An 8,863-nucleotide genomic window follows, 5' to 3' on the forward strand; every position below is an offset into this window, starting at 1 on the left:
AATCTTTATTGCGGTCCAAAGACCCATCGAACAATTTCAGAACAAAATACAGTTAAGAGAGCCAACCACAAAAGAGAGAGAAACCGAGGCAGTCATTTAATTTTGTCTCAAGCATGATGATCCTTGTTACTTTTAACTCCCAAGAGAAACTTTGCCGTGGCCAGTGTAGTATCATTAGACCTGTCATCCAAGAGATATTTAATATGGGAGGCTTCAGATTTTCCTGGCAGATTTGCCAGTAGGGGTTTGATCAGTTGGTCCCTTGCTGGTCCCCCACAATGCAGCAAGATTGAATAATAATAATAATATGCAATCGATGAATAATAATAATAATATCTATATTCCTTCAAGCAATTTAGATCCTATGTGTCTTTTACTTTTACTTCTCTTCTACTTTTTCCATGGTTTCCTATCTACTGTCCTTTCAACTGTGTTTTCTTCCATGTTATCTTCATGGTTTTACGTAATCTTAACTTGCGACATAGGGGCTGCTGAGTGGTTTCCCCCCCCCCAACCTTTTATGATTATTTTCTTGTTTAGGTTTTCCCTTATACTTTCTGCCTGAACTCCTGCTTGCAACGCAGCTCTTCAGAGAGCACAGGGGAGAAGGAGGCAACCCTCCTCCTCCTCCTCCTGCTCCACCTCCTGAGAGCAGCAGGGACTGTAGCAACAAGTGGACAAGCTCGAGATAGGCCTCAAACAGTTGCCATGGATACGGCTTGCCCCTGGTTGCTGCGGTTACTGGATTAACACCGCCCAGAAAATCCCACAAGCCCACGCGACGAGCCAAGCTTGGACCCTAGCAGTTGTTGCCCCGCCCACAGATGTGCAAGAGGAGTGTCGCGCGGGGCTACTACGTCATTCGCGCCGCGACGCTGGAGCGCATAGGCGGGGTGGGCGGCGGTGGCGGCCTGTGGGGGCTGCCGGCGGAGGGGCCATGAGAGGCCGGATTTTGCGGGCCTGGCGGGGCCGGTGGAGCGTGGGGCGGGGCTACGCGGAGGCTCAGAGGCGCGAAAAGCCGCCCTGGCGGGTCCTGTTTTTTGGGACGGACGGCTTCGCGGCGGAGACCCTCCTAGCGCTCCAGGCTGCCAGGTGGGTCTCTAGGGCGGAGGAGGGAAGGGGGGGGGGAAGCATCGAATGAAAGGGAGAAGAGAAGCTCCAAGAACAGGAGCTGCCCATTTCCAGCTCACTATGGCTATTTTTCCATCTAACCCAGTAGTGGCTGCTCTGACTGACAGTAGCAGCAGCAGCAGCAGCTGCATTTCTAGAATGGTATTCCTCATCAACTAGCTACCTCGCTGTAATTACCGGTATCATTATCGTTATTTTTTGTTTCTTAACGGCCCTTCAGCACAATGTCCCAGCGTGGGTTGCAGCATTTTAAAGGTATATACAATACTAAGACCAGTTTAAAACGGATACAATCAAAATAATAGGGAGTGTCCATATAGGCCTTCCAAGCATTCCATCTGCAAAGATCCCTAAGTGCCACCTTGGAAACAGCATCATTTCATTTTTACAAAAGCAAGCTGATTAAGGCGAGAGACAAAATGTTTTGCAACATAAATTATAAAATACTGTTCTGTTGGTTAAGCACAGTACTGTGTGGGTATGTATATATCAGGTGTCAAAAGCCAGTGTAAAGAGGAGTGACTTGAGGATGGAGATGGAGGGGGGGTTCCCTCACTGCCCCAAGGTGTTTGCATTGCGCAGAGGGCATTGGAGAGATAAGAATGATAGAGAGCACATGTGGGAAAAGAGGGACTAGCCCAATTGGCAGAGTGAATGCTTTGTATGGAGAAGGGCCTAGATTCAGTTGCTGGCAATTCCTGTTAAATAGATTTGGCAGAAGGTGATGAGAAGGACCATAGACCTTGGAGAGCTGCAGCCAGTCAAAGGAAACAATACTGGGCTAGATAGACAAAGCGCCAGACCTAGTATAAAGGAGCTTCCTGTGGGAGGGCATTTACTGGGGTGGTAGCAGCTTGGCACTGTTCTCAACACTGTCCTCCATGATTCTCTTTTATGTCCTGTGGCAGAGAGGCAAAGTCAGGTCTTCTTGTGGACCGCCTGGAGGTGGTAACGCTTCATTCCCAGCTGCCCAAGGGTCTCCCTGTCAAGAGCTGTGCAGAGCAACTTAAGCTCCCCATCCACCTCTGGCCAGATGTAGGTCTATGTGACCACTTTGATGTCGGTGTGGTGGCATCATTTGGGCGCCTGCTCAGTGAGGACCTCATCCTGAAGTTTCCATAGTAAGGCTGTGAACACAAAATGTGTTGTGTAGTTTGTTTATATTGCAATCTGGGCTGTGTGTTAAAGGAAAGTGGTTGGAGCAGGATAATATGGGAAAGGCTGTACATCTTAATCAGACTAGTATTTTCATGTAACTATGTGCAGGATTTTAGTGCCTGAAGACATTAATAACAAATGCATTATTCTCCAAGGAGGTACAATAAGGGTCGTTTTACAGGCACTGTCAGTCTAAAATTGAATTGATTTAGTGCTCTAACTTCCAATGCAAAATATGTAGGGCTTTCACCATAAATTGATGCAGAGTGTACACTTCTTTGTACATGTAATGGGGAACCTATTGGGATAACTGTGTTAATTTCCTATTGAATCAGAGTCAGCAGCATTTGTCTAGTGAATCTTTGTTAGAGAGTAGACTTTACCTGTTGCAAGCACACAGGTATGCTTGTATGTAAGAAGATAATAAAGTTGTTTATTGTAAGAAATGCATAACTTGGATAGAAAAGGTTTCTCGTTCTAGTCCAACTAACTAGTCTAAAGAAGAAAAATGTAGCCATGCTTACTCCTTTGTTCTCCCAGAGGCTAGTTAAAGATGACCTCTCATCTTGAGGAGGAGGAATTTATAAACAGAATGCAATCTAAGACGTATCAGTCTAACAATAATAATATTTACTAGATTTATATACCACCCTTCATCAAAAGATCTCAGGGCAGTTCACAAGACAAGTTCTAAACAACAAGGAGAGAGAGAGAAGTAAGCTGATAGGTCTGAGTGTGTGGATGTTCCTTACTCTCTCAATCTATCAAAAGTGTTTACATCTCAACCTGCTAATTCCAATTAGCCAGTTTTGATGTTACTGTCTTAAAGGCATGTTGTCATGTGCTCCCTCATTTTCTTTTTCTTATCCTTCACTTTTCTTGATCATGTTTCCCACTGTTTATCACTGGGACAGTTTATTGGTTATGGCAAAATACAAAAATGGGAGAATACCTTTTTTTACTGTATGCATAGTTATGTAATACTAAGTTTTCACATTATATTTTCTTTGGGCAGTTACAGTGAATGCTAAGTTGCATTTTTTTAAGTGAGTTCTCAAAATGGTTACTATTTGCTTATATATGTTACAGAATTACTGGTCCTATTCTAACTTCCTAATGTTCTGATTCAGTGGTGTGCTGAATGTCCATCCCAGCTGTCTTCCAAGGTGGCGAGGCCCAGCACCGATAATCCACACAGTGCTCCATGGAGATACAGTTACTGGGGTGACAATTATGCAAATCAAGCCTAAGAGGTACAATAGCTATTTAATTCAACAGAACGTTGGTGCAAACATGTCCTTTTTAGGAATTCATAATTTCATGGGTGCCAAATAGAGATGGGGGAAGAATCTGTTTGGTCAGCATCTCTCAGCATGCTGACGTGATCAAGTGCTCCCAGCTTTGCTTGTGGACCCAAACACAGTTCCCAGTCACTTCTCCAGATTTTGCAATGCATTTTCAGTGCACTAAAAATGCACCCAAGAATGTATTTTCTATGCAAAAGATGTGTGTACATTGTGCAGTTAACTGGTAAATGAATTTTATGCAAGAAGTGTGTAGAAAATGCATAAAATTGGATGGAATTAGTTGTTCAGTCCATCTATAGTGATGGGTAATCTTCTCAGTGTCTTAAATTGCTTTGTGTTACTATTAAGGCAGTGGTTCCCAAATCTTTATCCCCACAGATTACTTGAAAATTGCTGAGGGTGTTGGCAAAACACTTAAATGGGGAAGCTTAGAGGGAAGGGCTTTAGTTCAGTGGTAGAGCATCTGCTTTGCATGCAGAAGGTCCCAGGTTTGATCTCTGACCTCCCCAGGTTGGGTTGAGAGAGACTCCTGCCTGAAATCCTGGAGAGCCTTTGATGATCAGTGCAGACTAGTGTTTCTCAAACTTGGGTCTCCAGCTGGTGTTGGACTACAACTCCCATAATCCCATAATCACTGGTCCTGTTAGCTACGAGCAGGAGTTGTAGTCCAACAATAGCTGGAGACTCAAGTTTGAGAAACACTGGTATAGACAGCATTCAGCTACGTGGACCAGTGACAGCTTCCCGTGTTCCTTAAAGTTGTGTGTTGTGTTCCTAGGTTTGATGTAGGTCCAATTATCAAGCAGGAAACATTCGCAGTGCCACCCTGTTGTTCAGCAAAAGAGTTGGAATCCATGTTATCCAAACTAGGTGCAAGTATGGTAAGTTAACACTGCTCCCCCCCCCCCCGTGGCATTTCTTAAACAGTTGAAAAGTTACGAGATGCTTAGAAATTCCAGGTTATGGGAACCAGGTCAGTTGAAGCATCCAGTTTCTAAGAGACAACAAGTTGAACATTGAGAAACTCACTTTCTTGAGTTCAGAATATAAATAACACTATTATTGTAGTCAAAACATTGTTTTCATGCTGTGTGGTGTATGTTTGGGTTTGTTTGTTTTTCCTTTCAGCTCATTGCTGTTCTGCAAAACCTACCTGAAAGTTTAAGGAACAAGACAGAGCAACCAAAGGAAGGAGTAACTTTTGGTATGTACCCGATATTTCATGTTTGTTCTTGTGAGCACTTTGCAATCAAGCCTACAGTTTTCCATAGTTCAGGAATGGCAGCTGGTCTTTCTGATAACCCAGAAGAAATGGATCATGACCTCCCCCACAGGCCACTTTGACATCAGTTGACAACCTCAAAGAGGCGCGCAGTCAGTGCCGATCAGCTGACTGGCACTGACAACACACCTTCAAAGGAGGCAGCTGTCAGCAAGATCTTTTTTTGCCAAAGAGCAATTGGTGTGCAGCTGCATTTTTACCTGCCACACATGTCAGATGCGGGGCAGGTGAGCGTGCCATAGGTAAAATGACCTGGCCACAGTAGGATCCCTGCCAGGTCTCATTAGGCCCATAGACCAGAGTTTTCCCCACTGGCATTCCACCTTGGGGCAGCAGCATTGAGAGAGGAGGGCGTTGAGAGGCCAGTCTGTGGTAAAAGCCCCTCAGTTTGCAAGGGAAGAAGTGAAGCAGGGGGAACCACAATGCACTGCAGTGAATGAATACTGGTGGTGCAATCATTTGAACTGTAGGGGTTAAGAATGTAAGAAAAGCCAGTTGGATCAGGCCACTATTCTCTCTTGAGCACAAGAGCCTTCTCCCCTCCGGTGGTTTCCAGCAACTGGCATTCAGAAGCATCCTGCCTCCCAACTGTGGAGGGAGAACATAGCTATTGCGGCTAGAAGCTGTTGGTAGCCTTTAGCTCCATGAACTTGACGCAGAGTGCACCCATTAAATTTTGTGTTTTTTTTTTATCTTAAAGCCCCTAAAGCCAGCATTGCAATGAGCTGCATCCAGTGGGAAGAACAAACTCCTGAGCAGATACTGAGGATGCATCGTGCCTTGGGAGCAATGGTAATGCCAGTGTTGCAAAGAGGTTCACTAAAATCCTAGGCTATAAAAGAATTTCAATAGCCTGTCTATCAATTATATATAATTAAATGCTGATTTGGGAGAGAATTTCTCCCACCCCTTAGTCTTCAGCTTTGGAGGAAATGGGTTAACACCACCACTTACCAGCTGTTCTGGGGTTGCAAAATTAAAATTTTAAAAAGCCAAAGGGGAGGGATGCTAGTGGATTTTTTATGTTTTACTTTGCTGTAGCTTCAAATGAGCCACTTGTTCACCCACAGTTACATATTAGCTTTTTGTTGCTCAGATTCCTTTGAAATCCTGCTTACCAAAGATTTAAACTGCATGCCTTATTTCCAACAAAGCTACAGGGCTGGCAAGTGAAGGCTGACCTTGATTTTTAAAAATTGTTTTAAATCTAAAATGCACTCAAATTTCATACACCTTGGGGAAACTAGTTTGCATCTGACCTAGTCTTCTTGTATTTGGAATGCTTCTGCTAATACACATCAGAAAAAAGCGGAATCTAGCCCTAAATTTGTGTTTATCTGAAATGAGTGTGAACATCTGTGGCTAACATATCTTATTGTACCTTTTTCAGATGCCCCTGCAAACACTCTGGATGGGTACCACTGTAAAACTCTTGGATTTTGTGGAAGTGGAGACATTACATGATCATAATGGTATGTACATACATCTCAGCAATTTTGGTTGTTAGCTATGGCACAAAAAGTAGTTAAACATAACACTGGAGGCACTTCTGTGAAACTGAAGTTATATATCATTCCTTGCCTTTGCTGCAAGTGTTTCAAATTGCTGTGTGGCCTTTTAGCTTGGTGTCATCTTACTTTCTGGCCACAAATGAAGACCCTGCCTTTGATCTCTAAAACCTTTTATAACCAACAGAAACCAACCTGCAGAGGCAGGGTTCAATAGAGGCAGTGATTTCTTACCGTGACAACTAAGATCAGCCAAGAGAACCCTGTTTGGGTTGGCCTCCATAACAAATATGGATGACCTGGAGAGTGTAAATCCTTTTGAGTGGCTTCCTGCTAGTTATGCAACCTTCCCTTGGATGTTTACTAAAACCTGAGCTTAAGCAACACTTGGAAGCACCGCAAGATATTTTCATTTGGGCTGGTTCTATGTGGCTGATGATACATTGGGCATGCACAACTCCACAACAGCCTGTTGCGGAAAAACGAAGTCTAGAACATGTGTTTTGTGTTCAGATAGGTTAGCAGCTGAAAACGGAACCATCCCAGGATCAGTGTTCTATCATAAGCAGTTGCAGACACTGGTGATCCGTTGCAAGGTATGTTTGTATGTGTGTGGTGTTTCACTTTTCTTTCCTCAGATGGCTATAACTAGACTGTTCACAAGCAGCTGTACTAAGGGGAACGGTTTGCAAATCAAATTTATGTTGAAGTTGCTTGCTTTTGCCACTCAATGGCTTGGAGAATCAAACTATGCAGAGTGCGCAAGCATTTCCTAAATCCATCGCTCCCTCCTGTTGCCCAAGCCTCTGAAGACTTTGCCGCGTGTCTTTCAAGGTTGCTTTCGCATTACAGTAACTAGGGTTTTTTAACATGGTTGAGAACTGACAGGGTACTGAATTTCATGAATTGTATCCAGTTTTTGTCCTTCTAAACATCTCAGAATTAATGGGCACAACTTTACTTAGGTCCACTCATTTCAGTGTGTCTATTCTTGAGTGTATAAGTCAGTTGGATACAACCCCATGTCTTTGTTGTGTGACCTCAGGACTTGTGGGATGTGCTGAGACCTCTCCAAGACTCAGCTTCACCTTATTCTTTTCCCCTCCAGGAAGGCTGGGTTGGAGTTAAAGCTGTGGTACTTAAGAAGAAGCTGACAGCTGCTGACTTCTACAATGGATACTTACATCCTTGGTTCCAGCAGAATTCCAAAATGATTCCCGGGATGTGCAGGTTCCAAACACTCAAGCTAGCCCCAGCGAAAAAGAGTCGGCAAGGAACACTGTTGCATGCTCGCAACACATAGCAGTGAAGGCCTTGTACACTGTCAGAATCAACCAGGTGTTTGTCTATGCTGGCTGCTGGCAGGGTTGGAGACATCTCAGCGCCATATCATCTCTGCATCAGAAATTGAATCTTGGTGTCTCCCTGTGCAGCCATCAATTGAAACAGATGGAAGGAGCAGGAACATGTCAAGAGGCAGTGGAGTTTGGCTATTGCTCCTCTGAAACGGTTTTCATTCCGACTACCCCGAACAGTGTGTTCATCCCCAGTATCTGTAGCCTTGAAATAATATTTTCAGCTCTGCAAGAGGGATTTATATGGGCATCCTTTCTCTGGCTTTCTAGCCCAACAGTACATTAATCCTTGTACTCAAAAGTGCAGGTTTGTAAAGTTACCTTAGATAACAATGGTTATCTTGAATGGCATTATTGAATGATAAATTATTTTTTACATAAGTTTATCTGAATAATGTGGTCTTCTGTGACTCTTACAGTGTCTGTGACCTACACTCTGATTAGCATAAGAATGTCCATGTAAAAACAAGTCCCCTGCATTCTCCACATGTTAGGATAATCAAGAAGAAACAAGTCAGCTTTGTGTTTTGTTTTTCTTCAAACACTGGCTTCCTCACCAATAGCGGGGAACAAGCTTTGTGTTGACAAGGGTGGTATTTGAGAGTATATCCATTTACTTTTCCCTATAAGAGTGAGGAGTAAAGTCTTACTTTGGGCACAGTAGCTCCTTGGGGTCTTGAGCTAAGAGAAATCTTTCTCTTACCTGCAACCCTCAAAACCTGTTGCAAAGGGCAGGGGACTGTTGGCAGCACATGTGGGGTGGGGGGATGCAGAGCCAGAGGGAGCTAAAATGCATGAATGGAAGTTGACTCACAGCATTGGACACAACTCAGTGTGCCTGCATCCTATGCACCGTGTAGTGCTGTAAACCCTGCAGCATGCAATTGCTTTCTCCTCACATAGTCCACTCACCATGATGGTGGGTTGTTGTTTTTTTTAATGTTGTTTCCAACTTTCTTGGCGGTGCTATAGCACCAGTAAGCCAACAGGTGGCACTCTATGCTTCTGAGCCTAACATACATGGTCAGCCAACATTACTCCTTCAGTTGGAGTAAAAAAATATATATCTAAAGCATGGGTAGGCAAACTAAGGCCTGGGGGCCAGATCCGGCTCCATCGCCT

General features: G+C 43.9%; 1 protein-coding gene across 1 annotated transcript; it reads left to right on the forward strand.

The window, feature by feature from the left end:
• Window positions 1-922: 922 nt before the first annotated feature.
• On the forward strand, window positions 923-8,122 carry MTFMT (mitochondrial methionyl-tRNA formyltransferase). The gene is made up of 9 exons (XM_033167368.1): window positions 923-1,092; window positions 2,040-2,252; window positions 3,420-3,542; window positions 4,375-4,477; window positions 4,725-4,800; window positions 5,579-5,670; window positions 6,269-6,350; window positions 6,900-6,982; window positions 7,495-8,122. Exons 1-9 carry the CDS (start codon window positions 938-940, stop codon window positions 7,687-7,689), a joined length of 1,122 nt encoding a protein of 373 aa, XP_033023259.1. The 5' UTR covers window positions 923-937; the 3' UTR covers window positions 7,690-8,122.
• Window positions 8,123-8,863: the final 741 nt, after the last annotated feature.

The sequence above is a fragment of the Lacerta agilis genome, chromosome 13 (assembly GCF_009819535.1).
Source record: "Lacerta agilis isolate rLacAgi1 chromosome 13, rLacAgi1.pri, whole genome shotgun sequence".
Lineage (NCBI taxonomy): Eukaryota > Metazoa > Chordata > Lepidosauria > Squamata > Lacertidae > Lacerta > Lacerta agilis.

Bases quoted from the DNA above. Each gene is read 5' to 3' on its own strand.
- MTFMT (XM_033167368.1), top strand. From the start codon at position 938: ATGAGAGGCCGGATTTTGCGGGCCTGGCGGGGCCGGTGGAGCGTGGGG. The intron at 3,543-4,374 runs GTACAATAGCTA...TTGTGTTCCTAG, and splicing joins ATGCAAATCAAGCCTAAGAG to GTTTGATGTAGGTCCAATTA. The intron at 4,478-4,724 runs GTAAGTTAACAC...TTTTCCTTTCAG, and splicing joins CCAAACTAGGTGCAAGTATG to CTCATTGCTGTTCTGCAAAA.